This window comes from Macaca nemestrina, chromosome 13 (genome assembly GCF_043159975.1).
Source record: "Macaca nemestrina isolate mMacNem1 chromosome 13, mMacNem.hap1, whole genome shotgun sequence".
Taxonomy (NCBI): Eukaryota; Metazoa; Chordata; class Mammalia; order Primates; family Cercopithecidae; genus Macaca; species Macaca nemestrina.
In genome coordinates, this window is record NC_092137.1 from 37,977,478 (window position 1) to 38,002,995 (window position 25,518).

Genomic DNA, 25,518 nt, shown 5'->3' on the forward strand with positions numbered 1-25,518 from the left:
TTTTTAATTTTAGCCAACCTGATGAAGATGAAATCGTAACTAATTATTTTTCAATTTGTATTTCCCTGAACACCAGTAAGATCGAACTTTTCTTCATTCATTTGCCATTTAGTCCTCTTCTATGAATTTCTTTTAAAAAAAAGAAAAGTTAACATTAACAATTGAAGTCCCCACATTCATTCAGTGTGAGTGTCTACTCTGTGACAGATGCTGTCTGGACCCTGGAGATCTAGCAGGAACAAAGCAAAGTCTCACAAGTAAAACAGATTTTTTAAAAGAATATCTAGCAAGATGTTTAAGAGTGATGCTTTTGGTCTTTTAGGGTTCTATTAACTAGAACCCTAAAGGCCAAGAAAAAAGCAATAAGTGCGAAGCACCTTTCCATTCTGCAGCCAGATGCTAGACCTTCCTGGGCAGGACTTGCTAGGAGATTGAAGCCACTGCCAGCATGAGCAGCCAGCCATCCACGTGCCACCCATGAAAGGAACTGCTAAAGGCTGAGTGCAGCATTTCTCCCTGGAAAGTTGTTCACATTTTGGGGATCCCACTAGTATAGTGGGTATATACCAGCTTTCATAAGAAGCTTTTATAAGAAGCTGGATGCTGTGGGAACGGATGCCATTGCTCAAGCACAATGTGTAGCATGGGAAGAGAGAAGAGAATGGAGTACAGAGCTTTCTGGAACCAGTACTGAAGGAGTGGATAGAGGTGGATAAGCCTGCAAAAGAAGACGGATGACTGGTCAAAGCAGTGAGCAGGGAACCAGAGGACAAAGTTGTCACAGAAACCAAGAGAGGGCAAGATTTCCAGAATAGTGGTAAAAAGTCACAGGTTTTAGAATCATTCTGACCCAAGCAAGAATCCTGGTTCAGCCTTTAACTAGCCGTGTAACTTCACTTCTCCAAACCTCAATTTATTTATCTTAAAATGTGGTTAATAATGCATGTCTCATGTTGTTTTAGATGCTAATGAAAGTTGAGATAATAAAGTTGCTTTGCACTATATCTAAAATCTTTTTTAAAATGAATTGTTTTATAATTAGAAGGAAATGATCAGATGTATTAAATGTACTGGAACAGGAGTTGGCAAACTTTTTCTGTAAGAATTTTAGGCTGTATATTTCACGAATCCTTCATTGCGCTCCATTCTATTATATATGCATTTTTCATGTTAAACTGCAGTTAAACTCTTCCTCTATCCTTCTAAATTAACTTTGCGAAGTTGGAGTGTAGTCTTTTCCCCCTTAGGCTATGCATTAATTGAGGTTTTCTTTTCACCATGACTTTATAATGTCTAGTATACAATATTTCTACTCCCCATATCTTTGCTCTGCACAGTCACCTTGCCCTTCCCGCTACCAACTAAGAAAAAAAGATGGTCATATGGTCATGCCAACAGGTGAAGTGTATAAGGTGTCTGTGTATTATGTGTAGCTTCAGAGTTAAATTGAAATTGCCAGGCACAGGTTTAGTCTTGTCATTTTGTTTACACATAGGGGAAAACAATTCTGTTTATTAAACGTTTTGTGTAACTGCACCACCCAAGTTCTGCCAAGCTGAAAACTTGGACCTTTTCTATGTAGTGACTTTTTAGTTTTAGTTTTCATAACCTGGAGATGAGGCTGTTGTTTTTTCATGATGTATGTAGTGTCTCATAACTGGAGTTTGCTTTAGTTTTATAGTATCTGTACTCCTTGGATTTTTCAAGAGTTATTTTGTAAACAGATGATGTTTCTCATTGAAAACACAATTTAAAAAAACAGCCAATCTTAAAAAAAAAAAAAAGAATTTTAGGCTCTGAGGACCACACAGCCTCCATCTCAAAACTCTGCCATTGTAGTGTGAAAGCAGCCATAGGCAGTATGGGTATGGCTGCATTCCAATAAAACTTTATTTACAAAAATAGAGGGCTGGTAGATTAGGCCCACAGGGTGTAGTTTGCCAACCTCTGAACTAGAAAAATACATTTAACAGTAGCCTTTCACTTCTAATGTGTTTGGTCAAGTAAAATAGGGACTGAACTGTGTTTGCTGGATTTGAGACTTAGGAGGTCACTTATTGAGAAGCTTTGCAGGAGAAGTTGGTGGATAGTGATAAGTACAGAAACCTGATCTAGGCCTGGACAAATGAAAGAGAGGTAAAGATGTGGACACCAGAAGGGTGGACGCTTATTTCAAGGAACTTGACTTTAGATGAAAGGAGGATGTGTAATTAAGAAGGGGTATCAGGTTCAGAGAACATGTATTTTGTGTTTTCACCTGAAAGATACTTGAGCATATTTATGGGCCACAGGGAAGAAGCCAATACAGAGGGCAAGAGTAAAGATGCAGGAAGAGGGCCTTTTAAAAAAATATCAAAAATAAAACAAAGGAAATAACCTATGAAACAAAGTGTCACCTGACCTTTTTAGCAGCAGTACACCTTAGGTATTGGGATAACCTGTCGAAGAAAGAATAGTGTCACTTGCCGACTCTAGGGAAGCTTTATTAAGCTCAAGATAGTATCTGGTAACATGGAAACTGACAATATAAAGTAGCATTGCTGCCCCTAGTAAAGGAGTAAGTACTAGCTTGGAAAAGGTTAAGCTCTTCTCTACATTTTGTCATCTTCCTAATCAATGTCCCTGTTGCCATTAAATCTATAAATATAATAACCAATAGATTCTTAAGAAAGATGGAAAGAACACATTTGCAGATTCATTCATTTCTAAAACAAATGTTTTCTGAGCAGCCACTATGAGCTACACACTTGTAGATGAGTACAGTGGTAACAAAGCCCTTGCACTCTTAGAGCTTATATGCTATTGGCCATGGATTCCAATTTGGACACATTTATCTTCAGAAGCCTCATCTAGTGATCTTCCTGTGCCTTCTTCAAAACTTGAAGTGTCCAACATCCATCCACTGTACCAGCACATCTACAAATGAATCTGGGTACCCCAATACCTTGACACCAAGAGTAATACTTAGATTTCTACAAGTCTCTAATGCTTAGTACAATCGATACAATATATACAAAATAATTCTACATGTTATATAAGGGGGGAAAAAGACCCCAGTTCTGTGACTACACAGATATTACAGAAGAAAATGGAAGTCAACTCCATCAATAATTTTTTCCACATCCTATCCTAAATGTCTTATATTCATTATCTCATATAATATACACATTAACTCTGAAGTTTTAGACACAAGGCAGTGGAGTCTGGGAAAGATTAGGCAACTCACTGGTAAGGGATAGAGTCTGTACACTTTTACCACTCTGCTGCACTGCCTCTTGCCTTACTCATCCCCACTTAAGAAAGTACACAGTGTCAGAATGCTCTAAAAACAGTATCCTAGGGGATAAAGGGAAGGGGGATAAGGTGAAGGTGTATGTGAAATACCTGCTGAATTCAGACTTCACCTCTCAAGGTGAATACCCATGTATGAAACTCACCTCAATTCCATTTGAATACCTTTTTAAGCCTAACCTGACTAAGAAGGAACAGGTGGATTCAACCTACTGTATTTCATTAATTCTAAGATGAACATTTTTAACATTTTAAGTCTCGTAAATGGAGACGTTTCTTACCGTCAATTAATAGCATTATAGAACTGAATCATAATTTTATTGGCAACTTTTTTTTCTTTCTTACAATTGATGGTGTTTCTGACTCTATGAAATAGAAGGTAGATACCTTGGCTGGGCGCGGTGGCTCACGCCTGTAATCCCAGCACTTTGGGAGGCCGAGGTGGGCAGATCATGAGGTCAGGAGATCAAGACCATCCTGGCGAACACGGTGAAACCCTGTCTCTACTAAAAATACAAAAAAATTAGCCGGGCGTGATGGTGGACACTTGTGGTCCCAGCTGCTTGGGAGGCTGAGGCAGGAGAATGGTGTGAGCCTGGGAGGTGGAGGTTGCAGTGCGCCAAGATCGCACCACTGCACTCCAGCCTGGGCAACAGAGCGAGATTCCGTCTCAAAAAAAAAAATAAAATAAAATAAGAAAGAAAGTAGATACCTTTGTGGGTGTAGGGGTTGGAAGTTGAAAGAGTTCCTGCCTTATAACTTTAGTTTTTTCAGGGAGGGTGGACTGTAGGCCATCTGCTAGGGTGGAGGTGAATGGACACTGACACATTTGAGGAAGAAGAGTGAGATGCTTTATTTTTCTCTTCCCTATACTATCCCTCTCCTGTCCTCTATCAGTTTCCATGTCTTAGGACTTTGACCTCCTTAAGAATCTGCACTAATGTGTTTACTGTGGTGTTCCCAGTGCTTAGCACAGTTTATCATCCAGCACATGATAAATTATCATGAAGTATTTGCATTAATGATGAATGAACACGTGAAGGAAGAAAGTTTGGAAGAGCAGGTGTGGAGAGTAGAAGAGGGAATTAACTAGAAACTTTCATAAGGATTACCCAGGAGGTGGTTTCCCCACTTGAGATTCAAGACTACGTACCAGTCTTCACTGTTGGTTGATTCTGGTTTTCAATAGTTATTGCCATTTCATATATGAGAGTAAGAACCCTGGTGGTTGAGTTGATTCAGATTTGGGGATTTTTAGGGTGAGCTTGATAGAGAGGCAAAAGGCGGAGGATGTGGAGAGTATAGAGAAGAAAACAAATTGTCTAATGTTGCTAGAATGCAGATGTACTTGTTGGCCTAGAATACATACTTTTTGTTTTCATTGTTTCAAAACTACTTCCAGCTTGTTTTTGCATCATTTCAAACCCTTGATTGTGTCGTGTTCTATATTCTTGACTAGAATGCTTTTAGTAACTACTGTCTAGTGAATTTATTTTATTTTTTGAAATTATTTTTTTAATTTTGATTTTTGTAGATTTAGAGAATAAAAATACAGTTCTGTTACATGGCTGTTTTGCAAAGTATGAGCTTTTAGTGTAACTATCACCCAAATAGTGTACATTGTACCCGTTAGGTAATTTCTCATCCCTTACCTCCTCCCACCCTCCCACCTTTAGAAGTGTCTGCTGTCTGTTATTCCATGCTCAATGTCCATGTGTACACGTTATTTAGTTCCCTCTTATGAATGAGAATATGTGGTATTTGACTTTCTGTTTCTGAGTTATTCAGTGAATTTTAATAACCTTCTTTCTCTCAAAAGAAAATAATATATGGATGAGAAAATTCTGAAAGTAGAATTTCTATAAAATAGAAATAACCAATATTTGTGCTATATTCATAAAAAAGCCATACTTTTTCTGCCTCGCAAGTCACATACAGACAGCTGTGTCATCTTGGTAACCAACTACAAACAGGGAACTTATGTGGATAGAGTGTAATGTTGTAGTGGAAGGAAATACAAAAGTTTACCTGGTGCTAATTTAAAAATGAACATTACTGTTACTGTCCACAATCAGGCACATTTGATAAACTATTTATAAAAACAACTAAATTAATGTAATGAATTGAATAGTTTGTATTATTATTATTGAAGAATAATACTACACTCAGATCAGCTACAGATGTACATTTTTCAATAGCTGAATTCAGAGTACTTCACAATATTTGTTTTGAATAATGTGGAAAAACTTACATTGGTCAATTCAAGTTAATTCAATTTTTAGTTTGGGGCTTGTTCTTTGTGTTAAGGTTTCAGTCCCAGTCAGGGCTCTTCCCTTGTGCCTCCAACTTCTCCCCATGTGTAATATAGATTCTCTGAAGAGACTTGTCATCTAGGTTCCAGGAGGGGGACATTCAGCCCTGATATTGTTCACTGTCTTTTCTAGACTCCAGCTTAGATAGGCAGCTGCTATGAGGTACCTCCAAAGATGCTTCTGCCTTGACTCTGGGGGTCGTCAGTGACCCATATGTTCTGGAACAGAGCTACTCAAACTGTGGTCTGTGGACCAGCAACATCAGCATCCCATCTTGCCTGTGGGAGTGTGGGAAATGCACATTCTCAGGACATACCTCCGACCTAGCGAATCAGAATGTCTGGGAGCAGTGCTCAGGAATCTGCATTTTAACAAGCTCTGTGGATGACTCTTACACACCCTAACATTTGAGAAGCTTTATTCTAAAAGATTTTCTAATATCCACCTGAGCAATCATGATGAACTTTTCATTTTAATGAGTGGTAATTTTAATGAGTGGTTAGAGATAAACAAAAGGTTCATTGGGCATAGTGAGTATAATGATGGAATATTGACCTTGGTGAGAATAGAGTGGCTGTTGTAGAAAAGGAGGAGGGTTGGGTGGCCATAGGGCATGATAAAAGCAGAAGGTACCTGGGGTCATGGAATTGATAATAAAGAGAATTGGGAATGAATTGAAGGATGAACATGTTTTAGATGCTTGTCATTATAAGGGGTTACTATTTGCTTTTGGGCTAAGTCTAATTTTGGTTCTCTTAAAAATAAGCCAAAAGGAGGCAATTTGCAGACATTTAGAGGGTTAGGTAAGTTCTTCATGTAGAACAATATTAAACAGCTTCTAGATATTACCTGTACTGGTATGATATTTCTTTTCTGATGTCTGAGCAGATCTAGATCTTCTTCCTCATCCTCCAAATGCACCACACCCAAACACCTTTTTTTTGTGTCTGGATAATCATAGATTTGCTTGAATAGGGTCGGGGGAGTGATCTGACCTCTTTATTACCTCCACTGAGCAGCAGTGATTAACAATGTTGAGATTTAGTTACAAATAATTATTTCCTTTGGGGTAGCTCAGTGAGCAGATGCTTCTTTTAGAGGCCATTGGTGGGAGTGTTAAACAACAAGCTGGCCCAATTTTTCAAAGAAAAATTTCTTATAGAAACTTTATAAGCATTACATATTCTGTTCTTGCAATGTGCAGAAGAGATCCTTTCGGAAAATGGCAATCAGACCTTAGTGTGGCTTAGGAACAAAAGACAGTAATCTCACAAGCGAGGGAAAATTTAATAGATTGCTACAGAGACAGACAGTCCTCCTTGGGCTTCTGGTGCTCCCAGACATCTTGCTACATGAGCCACGCATGTAAGGCCCTGGTCATTCTTTATGTGGGCCATTTTTCAGGGTTGTGGTGAGCAACCCTGAAGAATGAGTTACTGTTTCCCTTCAGGACCAAGAGCAGGTTTAGCAGGTTTGCTTACTACTTACTGTAGAAGTGGTAGATCATTTAAGCTCAGCCTTCTTTCCTGTAACACAATCCACTGTGAATGCAAGTGTCCTTGGGCCCTCTGCATTGCCCCTGTGGCAATGTGGGACCCAGGAAAACCAATATAAATGTGCTGGTGATCATGCTGCTTTGCTGTGCTGTAAGTAACGTAAGTCTTCTGTCTCTAACCCAGGAATCTCATGTCTTCTGCCGGCATCCATGAAACAGTAAGAGATTAATTTATTAGTTTGTATGTAAACTAAAATCAAATTACAAATCCGATCATCGTATGTTGAACATTAGAGAGAGCTTTGGGTCTCTTAAAAGGAATTTGTTCAAGGGTTTTCTGAGTAGGGTGTTAGGAAGGGAGCAAAGGCTAGAGGCAGTAGTAGTATTTAGGATCAGGAGATTGCACAGTAAATGAAAGTATTTGAGGGGGTGTTTCATGTCATAGGTAGTTATACAAATACACATATACCTGTTATGGGGACAGTAACCCAAATTGGTTTGGATAAGAAAGGATAGTGTTTCTTTTCTAATAACTCTGTTAACCTTGCCTTTAGGTGAGTATCAGTTGTTCTGAGGAGTAATAGTGGCACAGCATATCCCCGTAATCTGTACAAATGGCCCAAGCAGTCAGATGGCATACTTTACTGCTAAGGTGGATGAGGCTTGTTTAATTTTGGGGGCAAGGACATGTGCTACTTATTAAACTTTTTTTTCCCTTCTCAATGTATCTTTAGGCCAAAGTCTCTAACAGTTGCTTTTCCGTATCACTGAAGGATGCAAAAATCTGGGGTAAAGAATGTTCAAGTGAAAGAAGAAGGAGTTAGTAGGACAGGGATGTAGAAGGCAGCTGGTGAGAGAGATGGTCCAAGGTAAAGGATTGTGCAGGTGTCATATATGTTATTGTCCTCATCCAGCTGTTTTCCCACCCCTGGATTTGTTGGATAACTCCTTGAACAGTGAAGGTAGAAACACATTCCACAGCCATGTGAATTCCAACTTCTGAGAAAGCTGAGCTACAGAACAGTTCTAATATAAACTGATGTAATGAGATTCTAGAGTCAGCTGTCATCACATTCTGTGTTGTTACCATGTTAACTCCATATGCAGCTTGAGCATTCAGTCTTCTGACCTGTTCCACCTACACAGGGCATTTTATGGCTTAAAGATGATGGCCTAGAAGGGAGGGGAGAGACTTACTTTGGATTAAATTCAAAATGGGAAAATGCTTAAGGTAAGCCTTAGAAAAAAACTTCAGCATATGCTAAAGGAACATTGAAAATTTTCATAAACCAACCTTTAGTGCTTCCTTTAGTTTCCCATAATAACTGGATATCCTGGACTGTCCGGATATTTACTTGAATCATTATCCCCAGAGAGATTCTGCTTCATCCATGGTTAATATTTTAAAATACAATTAGTCAACAGAATATAAGTTTATTCTCCTTAACTCCTTTAAATACAGTAGTTTAGTAGTCTCAAACAGATATTGTGGTTTATTACTTTTTTTTTTTTTTTTTTTTGAGAAGGAGTCTCACTTGTCACCCAGGCTGGAGTGCAGTGGTGCGATCTCGGCTCACTGCAACCTCCGACTTCTGGGTTGACGCCATTCTCCCGCCTCAGCCTCCCGAGTAGCTGGGACTACAGGCGCCCACCACCACGCCTGGCCAATTTTTTAATATTTTTAGTAGAGACGGTGTTTCACTGTGTTAGCCAGGATGGTCTCGATCTCCTGACCTTGTGATCCACCCGCCTCAGCCTCCCAAAGTGCTAGGATTAGAGCCCTGAGCCACTGAGCCCGGCCTGGTTTATTATTTTTAAAACCAGTTCTGTCTTTTCCTTTGGGAATCTTTTTGTTCTGGTATCCTGGCATATGCTTCCCCTGATCTTTCTGCCTGCTTCCCTGATTTTATCAACTTCTCTTCCCAAGGTTTAATAGAGTGGGTAGGTACTATGTAGGCAGAAATAAGCTTTTAGACTCGTGTATTCTTTTGAGTACATCTGTGTGACCATTAACTTCAGCTCCCCTATTCTTATTCCCTGTTGTTTCTGTCTTGGTATGGAAACAGTACCAGCTGGTAGACACCAAAATGTGGATATTATCCTTCAGGAGGCTTGGCAGGTCTCCACTCTGCTCCCTATTTTTTTTTCCTCATTTGACCCTTTTCTCACTCTAGCTGCTGTAAAGAGGACCAGAGCTTCCAGCGATGTTCTCCAGAAGATCAAGTTACTACAGACGCCCAGCATCGTGGAGCCTCTTCTATTTCACAACCAAATATATCTCTTGGTCATAAAACGTCTTATTCCCCTATAACACGTAAAGTCAATTCAGCCAAAGCAAGTAGAAGGTTATTATCTCTATCAAGTCCATCTTTCTCTGAAAGAAGATGTTCTCTATTTGTTGGATTTCAAAACAGAAATGCTTCCTCATACCGTCAACAAAGTAGAGCTAACTTTGATTCTGAAGAAGACACAAGCTTCACTGATTTAAAATCTTCCTCAGACCATTTTGGTAGCTTTATGTCCTGCAGGAGACGTTTCTCATCCCGTAAACTAAGTATAGTTTCCTATTACAAGAGTGCCAATTTTTTTGATCCTCAAGCAAGTGGCCAGAATGTGTTTAATCTAAAAGAAATCGAAATCTTTTCTAAAACCTCAAATAATACTGATGCTAAAAAACATATAACCATCTCTGCTCCTGAATATAACACTAAAAATTTTAAGAATTTTGAAACAAACACTACTTCTCCAGCCTTTGGGAACACTATTGATACAGCCTCCTATCAACAAAGCACATCATCCTTCTTTTCTCTTGCAAATGATGTTTCCTCTCCCGATCAACAAAATGGAATTGCCACTGATATTCAACAAAGGGGCCAATTATGTAAAGATTTAAAAGATTTCCTGCATCCTGCTACTGAAAGTTACAGCACAGATCGTTCTGCAATCACGATTCAACAGCATCCCTCTCAAAGTGGAACTTTCCCATTCCTCCATAAAGCTGGATTTTCTTCATCTTATAAAAATTCTGGTTGCTTTATCCCATTTCAAAATGAAGTAACTTCAGGCCCATCTGAAGATGAAGACTTTGCTGTCTTGTTTCAAGATGAAGACAGATCTTCGCCTATTGAAATTCCTAAAATAAGGTCACCTCAGACTTTACCCTGTCTTAGAAGGGCACCTCAAATAGTTTTCCCACCAGTCACTTTCATAGTCTGTAGAATTCATTTCTCATAACTCCCCTTTCCTCACCAAGCTTCACTGCATTTTCTGAAAAAGATTCCTACATTGCAGTATAAATTTAATTGCTGTACTTTTGAAAGTTAGTTTATTGATGTTATTGGAGTATGGAAGTCAAAGATGATTTTGTTTCAAGTTTTTTTCAGATTTACTGCTTAAAGATGGGCTAATCTCAGATTTCTGAGTGACTGTTGTAATACTTTTGTGGTCTAAAAATAACATCAAGCCTTGGTGTATGGACCTTCTAAAAGTAATACATTCTTTGAGAGTTTAGTATCCCCTTTTATCATACTCTAATCGTTAGAAACAGTATTCTTACATAATCTCTAGAGTTATATTCATCAGTACACACATTTTCATATATATCAGCCTTGCTAGCTATATTTCTCGTGCCCGATGTTCCACTGACAGATGATGTTTTTATTAACACAAGAATCAAATTAGAAGTTAAAAATGTTTAGCAGAATATGTAGAATATTTCGTAACCAGATATTTTAACTAAGTAATTTTAATACACATTCATGTCTGTGCAAATCTGGGCATTCAAGGAATTCTGAAATCAGGAAAAAGTATGTATATTAGTCTCCCAAAATTTTATTTTTAAAAATGAATGTTTTTCATTTTTTTACCGTCGTATTGAACAAAGACTATTATAAAGCATTTATCAAAGTAGCTAATGAATGAAACTGTGTGTAAGCAATTGAAAACATTTAAGTTCAGATTTTATAGAGGAAAGGAATTTGCATTATTTCTAATTATCCTAATAAAATATCCCCCAAATTTGTATCATGGGGCTTAGATGTTATTTTTACTTTTGTGGTTTTCTCTTCTTCTTAGCATGTGTCTTAAAAAATGGTCTTTTGATTTTAATTTTTAAAAATTGTGATAAATACAAAATTTACCATCTTAACCATTTTAAAATGTGTGTTTCAGTGACATTAAGTACATTCACATTGTTGTACAGCCATCACCACCATCCGTTTCCACAACTCTTTTCATCTTGCAAAACTGAAACTCTCCACCCATTAGATAAGAACTCTCTACTCCGCTCTCTCCCTAGCCCTTGTCAACCACCACTCTACTTTATATATATGATTTTGGCTACTCCAAGTACCTTATATAAGGGGAATCATATGGTATTTTGTGACCAGCTTATTTCGCTTAGCATAGTGTATAATGTCCTCAAGGTTCATCCGTGTTTTAGCATATGTCAGAATGTCCTTCCTTTTTAAGGCTGAATAATATTCCACTATATATATATATCACAAATTGCATATCCTTTATCCATCAGTGGACAATTTGGGGCGCTTCCATGTTTAACTATTGTGAATAATGCACTGTCTATGAACATGTGCATGCAACTATCTGTTCGAAACCTTGCTTTCGATTCTTTTGAGTATATATCCAGAAGTGGAATTATTGGATCATATGGTAATTATATTTTAATTTTTTGAGGAACTACCATATTGTTTTCCATAGTGGCTGCACCATTTTACATTTGCACCAAGAATGTAGAAGGATTCCAGTTTCTCTACTACCTTGCCAACACTTATTATTTTGTTTTGTTTTGTTATAGTAGCCATCCTAATGGGTATGAGGTGGCATCTCATTGTGAGTTTTTATTTGAATATCCCTAATGATTAGTGACATTGAACATCTTTTTGTGTGACTGCTGCCTATTTGTATATATTCTTTGGAGAAATGCCAATTCAAGTCTCTTGACCATTTTTTTTTAATCAGGTTTTATTTTGTTGTTGATTTGTAGGAGTTCTTTATATATTTTGGATATTAACACTTTAAAAAAGATATAATTTGCAAATATTTTCTCCCGATGTGTGGGTTGCCTTTTTGTTGATTATGTCCTTTGATTCATAGAAGTTTTAGATTTTGAGGTAGTCTAATTTATCAATTTTTTCTTTTATTGACTATGCTTTTAGTGCCATAATCAATAAATCATTGCCAAATCCACTGTTGCGTTATGTTTTAAGAGTTTTATAGCTTTAGGTTTTACATTTAGGTCTTTGATGCATTTTGAGTTAATTTTTGTGTGTGATATTAAGTAATGGTCTTACTTCATTCTTTTATTTGTGAATATCCAGTTTTCTCAACACCGTTTGTTGAAGAGATTACCCTTTCTCCATTGAATGGTCTTGGAACCTTTGTCAAAAGTCATGTGATCATATATGTGTAGTTGACTTCTGGGCTTTCCATTTTCTTTCACTAGCCTATACATCTGTCTTTACACCACACTGTACCACACTGTTTGGTTACTGTAGCTTTGTAGTAAGTTTGAAAATCAGGAGGTGTGAGACCTCCAACTTTGTTTTTATTTTTCAAGATTATTTTGGCCATTTGGGGTGTCTTGGAATTCCAAATGAATTTCAGGATAGATGTTTCTATTTCTACAAAAAATATTGGGATTTTCAGAGGGATTGCATTGCATCTGTAGATCATTTTGGGTAGGATTGACATCTTAACATTATAAACTTTCAAATCCACAAACATGGGATGTCTTTCTATTTGTATCTTATTTAAATTCTTTCAGCAGTGTTTTGTAGTTTTCAGTGTACAGGTTTTGCATCTCAGTTAAGTTTATTTCTAAGTATTGTATACTTTTGATGCAATTATAAGTGAAAGTATTTTTATAATTCTTTCCAGGTAGCTCATTGTTAATACATAGAAAAACGCCTGATTTTTGTGTGTTGATTTTCTATCCTGCAACTTTGCTGAATTTTATTAATTCTTATTTTGTGTATGTGTGTGAAATATTTAGGGTTTTTCTACCTATAAGATTGTGTTGTCTGTGATCAGAGGATAACTTTGTTTCTCTCTAATTTGGATGCCTTTTATTTCATCATCTTGCCTAGTTGCACTGGCTAGGACTTTTAGTACTATGTTGACTAGAAGTGATAAAGAACACCCTTGTCTTGTTTCTAATCTTAATAAGAAAGCTTTCAGCTTTTCACCATTGACTATGATGTCAGCTGTGGACTTTTCACATATGGCCTTTAATATATTGAAGCAGTTAATTTTTATTCCTAGTTTGTTGAGTGCTTTTATCATAAAAAGGTGATAAATTTTGTCAAATGCTTCTTCTGCATCAATGGAGATGATCATGGGTTGTTTTTCCCTTCATTTTGTTTATGTTGTATTGATATGGTTTGACTGTGTCCCCACCCAAATCTCAACTTGAATTGTATGTCCAGAATTCCCACATGTTGTGGGAGGTACCCAGGGGGAGGTAATTAAATCATGGGGGGCAATCTTTTGTGTGCAATTCTCATGATAATAAGTCTCACGAGATCTGATGGAGGTATTTGTCCTAATGGTAACCCTCCCCTTGTTCCCCACCCCCTGACAGCCCCCAGTGTGTGATGTTCCCCTCCCTGTGTCCATGTGTTCTCATTGTTCAACTCTCACTTACGAGTGAGAACATGCAGTGTTTGATTTTCTGTTCCTGTGTTAGTTTGCTGAGAATGATGGTTTCCAGCTTCACCCATGTCCCTGCAAATACCTAACATAGATGACGGGTTGATGGGTGCAGCAAACCACCATGGCACATATCTACCTATGCATATATCTGTATAGTAGAATGCTTTATAATCCTTTGGGTATATACCCATTAATGGGATTGCTGGGTCAAATGATATTTCTGTTTCTAGATCCTTGAGAAATTGCCACACTGTCTTCCACAAGGGTTAAACTAATTTACACTCCCACCAACAGTGTAAAAGTGTTCCTATTTCTCCATATCCTCTCCAGCATCTGTTGTTTCCTGACATTTTAATTATCACCATTCTAACTGGCATGAGATGGTATCTCATTGTGGTTTTGATTTGCATTTCTCTAACGACCAGTGATGATGAGCTTTTTTTCATATGTTTGTTGGCCGCATAAATGTCTTCTTTTAAGAAGTGTCTGTTCATATTCTTCACCCACTTTTTGATAGGGTTGTTTGGTTTTTTCTTGTAAATTTAAGTTCCTTGTAGATTCTTGATATTAGCCCTTTGTCAGATGGATAGATTGCAGAAATTTTCTCCCACTCTGTAGGTTACCTGTTCACTCTGATAATAGTTTCTTTTAATGTGCAGAAGTTCTTTAGTTTAATTAGATCCAGTTTGTCTATCTTGGCTTTTGTTGCAATTGCTTTTGGTGTTTTAGTCATGAAGTCTTTGCCCATGCCTATGTGCTGAATGGTATTGCCTAGGTTTCCTTCTAGGGTTTTTATGGCTTTAGGTCTTACATTTAAGTCTTTGATCCTTCTTGAGTTGATTTTTGTATAAGATGTAAGGAAGGGGTCCATTTTCAGTTTTCTGCATATGGATGGCTAGCCAGTTTTCCCAACACCATTTATTAAAAAGGGAATCCTTTCCCCATTGCTTGTTTTTGTCAGGTTTGTCAAAGATCAGATGGTTGTAGGTGTGTGGTGTTATTTCTGAGGCCTCTGTTCTATTCCATTGGTCTATATATCTGTTTTGGTACCAGTACCATGCTGTTTTGGTTACTGTAGCCTTGTAGTATAGTTTGAAGTCAGGTAGTGTGATGCCTCCAGCTTTGTTCTTTTTGTTTAGGATTGTCTTGACTATATGGGCTCTTTTTTGGTTCCATATGAAATTTAAAGTAGTTTTTTCTAATTCTGTGAAGAAAGTCAATGGTAGCTTGATGGGAATAGCATTGAATCTATAAATTATTTTGAGAAGTATGGCCATTTTCACAATATTGATTCTTCCTATCCATGAGCATGGAATATTCTTCCATTTGTTTGTGTACTCTCTTATTTCCTTGAGAAGTGGTTTGTAGCTCTTCTTGAAAAAGTCCGTCACATCCCCTCTAAGTTGTATTCCTAGGCCTTTTATTCTCTTTGTAGCAAATGTGAATGGGAGTTCACTTATGATTTGGCTCTCTATTATTGGTTTATAGGAATGCGTGTGATTTTTGGTTTGTAGGAATGCGTGTGATTTTTTATCCTGAGACTTTGCTGAAGTTGCTTATCAGCTTAAGGAGTTTTGGAGCTGAGATGATAGGGTTTTCTATATATACAGTTATGATATCTGCAAACAGAGACAATTTGACTTCCTCTCTTTGTATCTAAATACCCTTTATTTATTTATCTTGCCTGATTGCCCTGACCGGAACTTCCAGTACTGTGTTGAATGGCAGTGGTAAGAGAGGGCATCCTTGTCTTGTGCTGGGTTAAGAGAGGGTATCCTTGTCTTGTGCTGGGTTTCAAAGGGAATGCTTCCAGCTTCTGCCTATTCAGTATATTATTTTCAGATATGTTCCATCAATTCCTAGTTTATTGAATGATTTTAGCATGAAGTCGTGTTTAATTTTGTCAAAAGCCTTTTCTGCATCTATTGAGATAATCAATAGATTATCTCATAGGTTCTCATTTGTCATAGGTTCTGTTTATGTGATGGATTATGTTTATTGGTTTTCATATGTTGAACCAGCCTCGCATCCTTGGGATGAAGCTGACTTGATTGTGGTGGATAGCTATTTGATGTGTTGCTGGATTCGGTTTGCCAGTATTTTATTGAGGATTTTTGCATCGATCTTCCTCAGGGATATTGGAACTGAAATTTTCTTTTTTTGTTGTGTCTCTGCCAGGTTTTGGTATCAGGATGATGCTGGCCTCATAAAATGAGTTAGGGAGGAGTCCCTCTTTTTCTGTTGTTTGGAATAGTTTCAGAAGGAATGGTACCAGCTCCTCTTTGTACCTCTGGTAGAATTCGGCTGTGAATCCGTCTGGACCCGGGCTTTTTATGGTTGGTAGGCTATTAATTACTGCCTCAATTTCAGAACTTGTTATTGGTCTATTCAGGGATTTGACTTCTTCCTGGTTTAGTCTTGGGAGGGTGTGTGTGTCCAGGAATTTATCCATTTCTTGTAGATTTTCTAGTTTATTTGCATAGAGGTGTTTATAGTATTCTCTGATGGTAGTTTGTATTTCTGTGGGATCAGTGGTAATATCCCTTTTATCATGTTTTATTGTGTCTATTTGATTCTTCTCTCTTTTCTTCTTTGTTAGTCTTGCTAGCAGTCTGTTTTGTTGATCTTCTCAGAAAACCAACTCCTGGATTCATTGATGTTTTTTGAAGGGTTTTTCGTGTCTGTATCTCCTTCAGTTCTGCTCTGATCTTAGATATTTCTCATCTTGTGCTAGGTTTTGAATTTACTCGCTATTGCTGCTCTAGTTCTTTTAATTGTGATGTTAAGGTATCAATTTTAGATATTTCCCACTTTCTCTTGTGGGCCTTTAGTGCTATAAATTTCCCTCTAATCACTGCTTTAGCTGTGTCCCAGAGATTCTGGTATGTTTTATCTTTGTTCTTATTGATTTCAAAGAACTTATTTATTTCTGCCTTAATTTTGTTATTTACCCAGTAGTCATTCAGGAGCACGTTTTTCCATTTCCATGTAGTTGTGCAGTTTTGAGTGAATTTCTTAATCTTGAGTTCTAATTTGATTGCAATGTGGTCTGAGAGACTGTTTGTTGTGATTTCTGTTCTTTTACATTTGCTGATTAGTGTTTTACTTCCAATTATATGGTCAGTATTTGAATAAATGCTATGTGGTGCTGAGAAGAATGTATTTTCTTTTGATTTGGGGTGGAGATTTCTGTAGATGTCTATTAGGTCCTCTTGATCCAGAGCTGAATTAAAGTCCTGAATATCCTTGTTAATTTTCTGTCTCATTGATCTATCTAATATTGACAGTGGGGTTTTAAAGTCTCCCACTGTTAATGTATGGGAATGTAAGTCTCTTTGTAGTTCTCTAAGAACTTGCTTTATGAATCTGGGTGCTCCTGTACTGGGTGCATATATATTTAGAATAGTTAGCTCTTCTTGTTGCACTAATCCCCTTACCGTTATGTAATGACCTTGATTTTTTTATTTTTTTGGTTTAAAGTCTGTTTTATCAGAGACTAGGATTGCAACCCCTGCTTCTTTCTTTCTTTGTTTTTTTTCTTTACATTTGCTTGATAAATATTCCTCCATCCCGTTATTTTGAGCCTATGCGTATCTTTGCACATGATATGGGTCTCCTGAATACTGCACACCAATGGGTCTTGATTCTTTATCCAATTTGCCAGTCTGTGTCTTTTAATTAGGGAATTTAGTCCATTTATATTTAAAGTTAATATGTGTCTTTTAATTGGGGAATTTAGTCCATTTACATTTAAGGTTAATATGTGTCTTTTAATTGGGGCACTTAGCCCATTTACATTTAAGGTTAATATTGTTATGTGTGAATTTGATCCTGTCATCATGATTCCAGCTGGTTATTTTGCACATTAGTTGATGCAGTTTCTTCATTGTGTCGTTGGTCTGTGTATTTTGGTATGTTTTTGCAGTGGCTGGTAGTGGTTTTTCCTTTCCATATTTAGTGCTTCCTTCAGGAACTCTTGTAAGGCAGGCCTGATGGTTACCAAATCCCTCATCATTTGCTTGTCTGTGAAGGATTTTATTTCTCCTTCACTTATGAAGCTTAGTTTGGCTCAATATGAAATTCTGGGTTGAAAATTTTTTTTTTAAGAATGTTGAATATTAGCCGCCACTCTCTTCTTGCTTGTAGAGTTTCTGCAGAGAGATCTCCTGTTAGTCTGATGGGCTTCCCTTTGTTGGTAACCTGACCTTTCTCTCTGGCTGCCTTTAACATTTTTTGTTTGTTTCAAGCTTGGTGAATCAAATGATTATGTTTCTTGGGGTTGCTCTTCTCAAGGAGTATCTTTGTGGTGTTCTCTGTATTTTCCAAATTTTAGTGTTGGCCTGTCTTGCTATGTTGGGGGAGTTCTGGATAATATCCTGAAGAATGTTTTCCAACTTGGTTCCATTCTCCCCATCACTTTCAGGTACACCAATCAAACATAGGTTTTGTCTTTTCACATAGTCCCATGTTTCTTGGAAGATTTGTTTGTTCCTTTGCATTCTTTTTTCTCTAATCTTGTCTTTACGCTTTATTTCATTAAGTTAATTTGCAATATCTGATGTCCTTTCTTCTGCTTGATTGATTTGGTTATTATACTTGTGTATGCTTCATGAAGTTTTTGTGCTGTGTTTTTCAACTCCATCAGGTCATTTATGTTCTTCCCTAAACTGGTTATTCTAGTTAGCAATTCCTCTAGTCTTTTATCAAGGTTCTTAGCTTCCTTGCATTGGGTTAGGACATGCTCCTTTAGCTCGGAGAAGTTTGTTATTACCCACCTTCTGAAGCCTACTTTTGTCAATTCGTCAAAGTCATTCTCCATCCAGCTTTGTTCCCTTGCTGGCAAGGAGTTGTGATCCTTTGGAGGAGAAGAGGCATTCCGGATTTTGGAATTTTCAGCATTTTTGCACTGGTTCTTCCTCATCTTCGTAGATTTATCATGATCTTTGATGATGAGGGCCTTAGGATGGGTTTTGCATGGGTGTCTTTTTTGCTGATTTTGATGTTTTTGCTTTCTGTTTGTTGGTTTTCCTTCTAACAGTCAGCTCCCTCTTCTGCAGATCTGCTGGAGTTTGCTGGAGGTCCACTCCAGACACTTTGCTGGGATATCACCAGCAGAGGCTGCAGAACAGCAAAGATTGCTGCCTGCTCCTTCCTCTGGAAGCTTTGTCCCAGAGAGGCACCTGCCAGATGCTGACGAGCTCTCCTGTATGAGGTATCTGTCAATCTCTGCTGGGAGATATCTTCTCGTTAGGAGGCACCAGGGTCAGGGACTTACTTGAGGAGGCAATCTCTTCCTTAGCAGAGCTCGAGTGCTGTGGTGGGAGATCTGCTGCTGTCTTCAGAGCCAGCCGGCAGGAACGTTTAAGTCTGCTGAAGCTGTGCCCACAGCCCCCACTTTCCCCAGGTGCTCTGTCCCAAGGTGATAGGAGTTTTATCTATAAGCCCCTGACTGGGGCTGCTACCTTTCTTTCAGAGATTTCCCACCCAGAGGGAAGGAATCTAGAGAGGCAGTCTGACTACAGTGGCTTTGCTGCACTGCCCCGGGCTCCGCCCAGTCTGAACTTCTTGGTAGCTTTGTTTACACTGTCTGGGGAAAACTGGGGCTCAAGCCTCAGTAGTGGCAGATGCCCCTCCCCCACCAAGCTCAAATGTCCCAGGTAGACTTCAGACTGCTGTGCTGGCAGTGGGTATTTCCAGCCAGTGGATCTTAGCTTGCTGGGCTCCATGGGGGTGGGATCCCCTGAGCAAGAACACCTGACTCCCTGGCTTTGGCCCCCTTCCCAGGGGAGTGAACAGTTATGTCTTTCTGGGGTTCACACCCCAGGTACGACTGGGGTATGAAAAAAAAAAAAAACTTCTGCAGCTGCCTCAGTGTCTGCTCAAATGGCTGCCCAGTTTTGTGCTTGAAACCCAGGGCCCTGGTGGTGTAAGCACCCGAGGGAATCTCCTGGTCTGCGGGTTGCAAAAACCATAGGAAAAGCATAGCATCCGGACTGGATAGCACCGTTGCTCATGGCACAGTCCCTCATGGCTTCCCTTGGCTGGGGGAGGGAGTTCCCCAACTCCTTGTGCTGCCCGGGTGAGGCAACGCCCCACTCTCTTCAGCTCACCGTCTGTGGGCTGCACCCACTGTCTAACCAGTCCCAATGAGATGAACTGGTTACCTCAGGTGGAAATGCAGAAATCACCTGCCTTCTGTGTTGGTCTCGCTGGGAGCTGCAGACTGGAGGTGTTCCTATTCAGCCATCTTGCTTGGAACCGTGGAAGCATCTTTTTTCAAATCTAGGGCTCCATGAAACATTTTTAAAACCGTTGATCTGTGGTTAATAGTTGGCAGTTAAGCCTGAGCTTCTCCAGATGCTTCTGTTACTATACCCTTGGATTTATTAATTTGACTTCATACACGTGAGTTTCTTTGGTTGAGTCCATTATACAAAAATCTTCCTTCTTTTAATATAAGCATTTCCAGGTATAAATTTTCCTCCTCTCACCTCTTTTGCTACATCCCATAAGTTTTTGGTGTGTTATGTTTTCATTTTCATTTGACGCAAGATGTTTTCTTATTTGCCTTGTGATTGTATCTTTGGTCTATTGGTTGTTTAAAATTATGTTTTTTAATTCTCACATATTTATGGATTTTCCAGTTTTTCTTCTGATTTCTAGTTTCATTTTTATTGTGATCCAGAAAATATGCTTTGTATAATTTCTATATTTGTAAATTAACTAAGACTTATTTCATGGCCTAATATATTATCTACTTGGAGAATATTCCACATGCATTTGAGAAGAATGTGTATTCTGTTATTATTGGGTGGCATTGTCTATATATGTTGTTAGGTCCTGCAGGTTTATAGGTCTATAGTGATGTTTAAGTCCTCTATTTCCTTACTAATCATCTGCCTGGTTGTTATATCCTTTATTAAAATTGGGTCATTGAATTCATTTACTATTACTTTATTATTAAAGTAATGGTATTACTATGGTATTATTATTTTACTTTTACTATTATTGTGTTGCTATCTATTTCTTCAATTCTGTCAGTGTTTGCTTCACATATTTAGGAAGTATGATGTTGAGTGCATTTAGTGTTATTGTTATATCTTCTTGGTGAATTGGCTCTTTTATTATGTCATGCCTTTCTTTGTCTCTTGTACAATTTTTGACTTAAAGTCTGTTTTTTCTAATAGTATAGCCACTCCCACTCTCTTGTTTACTATTTTCATGAAACATCTTTTTCTGTCCTTTCACATTCAACATGTGTGTTTTTCATCAAAAATTAGTCTCTTTTAGACAGCATATAGTTAAATCCCAATTTTAAAAATCCATTCTGCCAATATATCTTTTGATTGAGGAATTTAATCCCATTTATATTTGAAGTCATTACAGATAGGAAAGGACTTATTGTTTCATTTTGTTATGGTTTTGTATGTGCCATAGATTTTTTTGGTCCCTTGTTTTTCTCCCTTGTTGCCTCTCTTTGCGTTTAGTTTTTTTGTTTTTTTGTTTTTTTAACATATATTCTATAAATATTTTTTGTGGTTGCCATGGGGATTATTCATAGCATCCTAAAGTTATAACAACATATTTTAAATTCATACCAACTTAACTTTAATTGCATACAAAAATTCTACTCCTTTCCAACTCCACCACTCATATATTTTGTTGATATTACAAATTAGATCTTTATGTTGTATAATCATTAATATAGATTCATAATTACTTTATGCTTTTCTGTTTAGATCCTGTAAAAGAATAAAAAGTGGAGTCATGAACCATCTTACAATAATTCTGGTTTTTGTATTTGCCCATGTCTTTACCTTTACCAGATAATATTATATTTGTGTATGGTTCAAGTTACTGTCTAAGGTCCTTTTTGTTTCAACTTGAAGGACTCCTTTTAGCATTTATTGTAGAGAAATTCTAGTGATAATGAACTTCCTCAGCTTTTATTTAGAAATATTTTAATTTCTCCCTCATTTTTAAAGGACAGTTTTGCTGTTTATAGAAATCTCAGTTGACAGGTTTCTCTTTTCTTTCAGCACTTTAAATATATCATCCCACTGCCTTCTGGCCTGCAAGGTTTCTGCTGAGAAATCTACTGATAATTTTATTGAGGAATCCTTAAATGTAATGAGTTGCTTTTCTTTTGCTGCTCTTGAGATTCTTTTTGTCTTTAGCATTTAGTACTTCAACTATGATGTTCTTGGTGTGGAACTCTTTGGGTTTATCCCACTTGGAGTTTGTTAAGTTATTGCATTTGTGGCCGGGTGCAGTGGCTCACTCCTGTAATCCCAGCACTTTTGGAGGCCGAGGCAGGTGGATCAGGAGGTCAGATCGAGACCATCCTGGCTTACATGGTGAAACCCCGTCTCTACTAAAAATACAAAGATTAGCTGGGCGTGGTGGCGGGCACCTGTAGTCCCAGCTACTCGGGAGGCTGAGGCAGGAGAATGGCATGAACCCTGGAGGCAGAGCTTGCAGTGAGCCGATACCATGCCACTGCGCTCCAGCCTGGGCAACAGAGCGAGACTGTGTCTCAAAAAAAAGAAAAGAAAAGAAAAGAAAGTTCTTGCATTTGTATTTCATTGTGTTGCCTAGATTTGGGCTTTGGCCATTGTTTCTTCAAATTAGCTTACTGCCACTTTCTCTCTCTCCTCCTTCTGGAACCCCTACAATATGTGTATATGTCTGCTTCATGAGGCCTCATAAGTCCTTTAGGCTCTATTTACTTTTATTTTTCATTTTTTATTCTTTTTTTTCCTCAGAACTAATATTTTCAAATGACTTGTCTTAAAGTTTGCCTGGTTGTTTGTTTTTTACCTGTTTCAGTCTTCTGTTGGTCCCTTCCAGTAAATTTTTAGTTCAGTTATCATATGAGGGGTCTTCAAAAAGTCCATGGAAAATGAATATTATGAAAAAGCTACACACTTGTTTCACAGTTTTTTGCACCAAAATAAGCTTATGCTAACTCACCATAATATATTTGAAAAGGATCTAGTTTGAGACACTAAGAAGGATAAAACATTAGTTTGAAAAGAGCCCCTATCAGAGCAACATGCGTTCTACTAAAATTGAAGTAAGAACAAACATCAAATTTATGGTGAAGCTTGGGTGGAAGAATGGTGAAATCATTGATGCTTTACAAAAAGTTTATGGGGACAGTGCCCAAAAGAAATAAGCCAAATGGAGAACTCATTTTAAGAAGGGATGAAGTGATGTAGCCCACAGAGGCACATCCACATCAATTTGCAAGGAAAAAATTAATTTTGTTTGTGTCCTCTAATTGAAGAAAACCAATGATTAACAGCAGAAATAATAGCTAGTACTATAGACATCTCTATTGGTTCTCTTTATACTATTCTGACTAAAAAATTAAACAAACTTTCCATTGAATGGGTGCTAAAACTGTTGCATCAGATCAGCTGCAGACAAGAACAGAGCTTTCAAGAGAAATTTTAACAAGTGCGATGAAGATCTTGAAGCATTTCTTTAAGGAATCATAACAGGAGATGAAACATGGCCTTCCCAGTCCAATCCTGAAGACAAAGTACAATCAAAGCAATGGCTACCAAGAGGTGAAAGTGGTCCAGTCAAAGCAAAAGCAGAATGGTGAAGAGCAATGTCATGGCAACAGATTTTTAGATGCTCAAGGTATTTTGCTTGTTGACTTTCTGGAAGACCAAAGAATGATGACATCTACTTATTATGAAAGTGTTTTGAGAAAGTTAGTCAAAGCTTTAGTAGGAAAATTCTGGGAAAAGCGTCATCAGAGTATTCTCCACCATGACGATACTCCTGCTCATTCCTCTCATCAAACAAGGGCAATTTTTCAAGAGTTTCTTTCGGTGGGAAATCATTAGGCTTGCACCTTAGAGTCCTCATTGGATTTGACTCTTTTCAACTTTTGTTTCCTAATCTTAAAAAAAAAGTTTCTTTAAAGCACCAATTTTTCTTCAGTTAATAATGTACAAAAGACAACATTGATATGGTTCAATTTCCAGGACCCTCAGTTCTTTAGAGATGGACTAAATGGCTGATATCTTCACTTACAAAATTGTCTTGACCTTAATGAATTATGTGCTGAGAAATAAAGTTTATGTATTATATTTTTATCTTTTAATTCCTTTTTTCCATGAACTTTTTGAAGTCCCCTCATACTTACCAAAGCTCTAGATGACATAAAATTTCAGGACATGTTATATGTGATAGTTTCTAGGTCTCCCACAAAGATACTTCAGAAAGTCTGTTGTTAGGCTAGGTGCAGTGCCTCAAGGCCGGGCAGTGGCTCATGCCTGTAATCCCAGCACTTTGGGAGGACGAGGTGGGCAGGTCACTTGAGGTCAGGCATTCGAGACCAGCCTAGCCAACATGGTGAAACCTGGTCTCTACTAAAAATACAAAAAATTAGCTGGGCACAGTGGCAGGCACCTGTAATCCCAGCTACTCAGGAGGCTGAGGCAGAAGAATCGCTTGAACCCGCAGGCGTAGGCAGCAGCGAGCCGTGATCACGCCACTGCACTGTAGCCTCGGTGACAAAGCGAGACTCTGTCTCAAAAAAAAGAGAAAGTCTGTTATTGTTTACTTGGTGTTTTCATGGGGAAATGAGGACCTCTTTCAATGTAACTCATTCCTGATGTACTTCTGTAAATACACTTTTATTTTCACAGTAAATAATGTCATTTTCTCCCTAAATAATGCAACTATGCTTTCAGAGATGCTGTTGTTGCTATTGAAATAAACAGTTGATCATGCAGAGTTGAAGGGATAGGCATGGTTTTTATGAAAATTTAGAGCAGAAGAAAGGACCAGAAAAGTATATGTAGAACAAATGTTTGTAAACAAATTTGACATCTTAAGATGAACTTCTCTAGACCTGCTGAAAGGCTATTAGAAAATTCTAGGTTTGACATCAGATAATCTATGAAATGCTTTTGGGAGGAGGGGTGGGTACCACAAATCTAATTTCTAACCCAAAGTTAATAAATACAGTCAAATTTTCCCAATGATGCATGGATATGTCCTATTTTTAAAATTCTCTTTCAGAACTTTATCATAATTTTCTGAGAAATACCCAGTTTTAAATAGAAGATCCCCGTTCAAAGTAGGAAACCAATTTTCCCACAGCTGGTTTTTTTTTTAAATGTGGGAAGAGACTAGCCTACATGTTCTCTTTTGTTTTGTTGCCCAGTTTGCCTGGTGCTATGCCAATACCACAGTGACCCAATTTCTTTAGCTTTATCTTTTATACTGCAGTCCTGATATTGTTTCTTCAAACTTGTCTTGGCTCTTCTTGCACTTGCCTTTCCATATTAATTTTAGGGTCAGGTCTGTTCCATAGAAAATTCCATTGGAATTTTTCTTAGAATTGCATTAAAAGTATTCATTAATGTGGAGCCTTATGAAATTGTTTTAATTAAATTTTCCTATCCAAGAATATATTGTTTTCCATTTACTTAGGTATTCTTTAATGTTCTCAGATATTATTTTGTAATTTTCTCCAGAAAACTCATTTTAAAACTTCTGTGAATTTTTTCCATAGGTATCTTATATTTTTCCTACTATTATAAATGCTATATTTTTATAAAATTTTGTTTTCTTGTTTTATAGAGTATAAGAACACAATTGATTTTGGAAGATTGATTATAAATCTTAATTAGTTCTAATTACCTATATGTAAATTTTGTTAGGTCCTCTATTGAATAATCTTCAAAAAATAAGATTGTTTCTTCTTTCCAATTATTATAATTTTTT

General features: G+C 37.6%; 1 protein-coding gene across 7 annotated transcripts in view; it reads left to right on the top strand.

The window, feature by feature from the left end:
• The window catches only part of LOC105464856 (regulator of microtubule dynamics 2), an 85,912-nt gene that overhangs the window by 15,390 nt on the left and 45,004 nt on the right, over positions 1-25,518 (top strand). For 2 of the 7 annotated variants that reach the window (XM_071076540.1, XM_071076539.1), the window contains exon 4: positions 18,825-18,979. The exons of 2 other annotated variants lie outside the window; for them this stretch is intronic. In XM_071076540.1, the coding sequence (XP_070932641.1) occupies positions 18,825-18,979 (155 nt within the window). Of the gene's footprint in view, positions 1-7,847; positions 8,330-9,272; positions 10,242-18,824; positions 18,980-25,518 lie in introns of those variants that run through there. 3 more of the 7 variants (XM_024787701.2, XM_011712957.2, XM_011712960.3) reach the window with 3 other exon arrangements.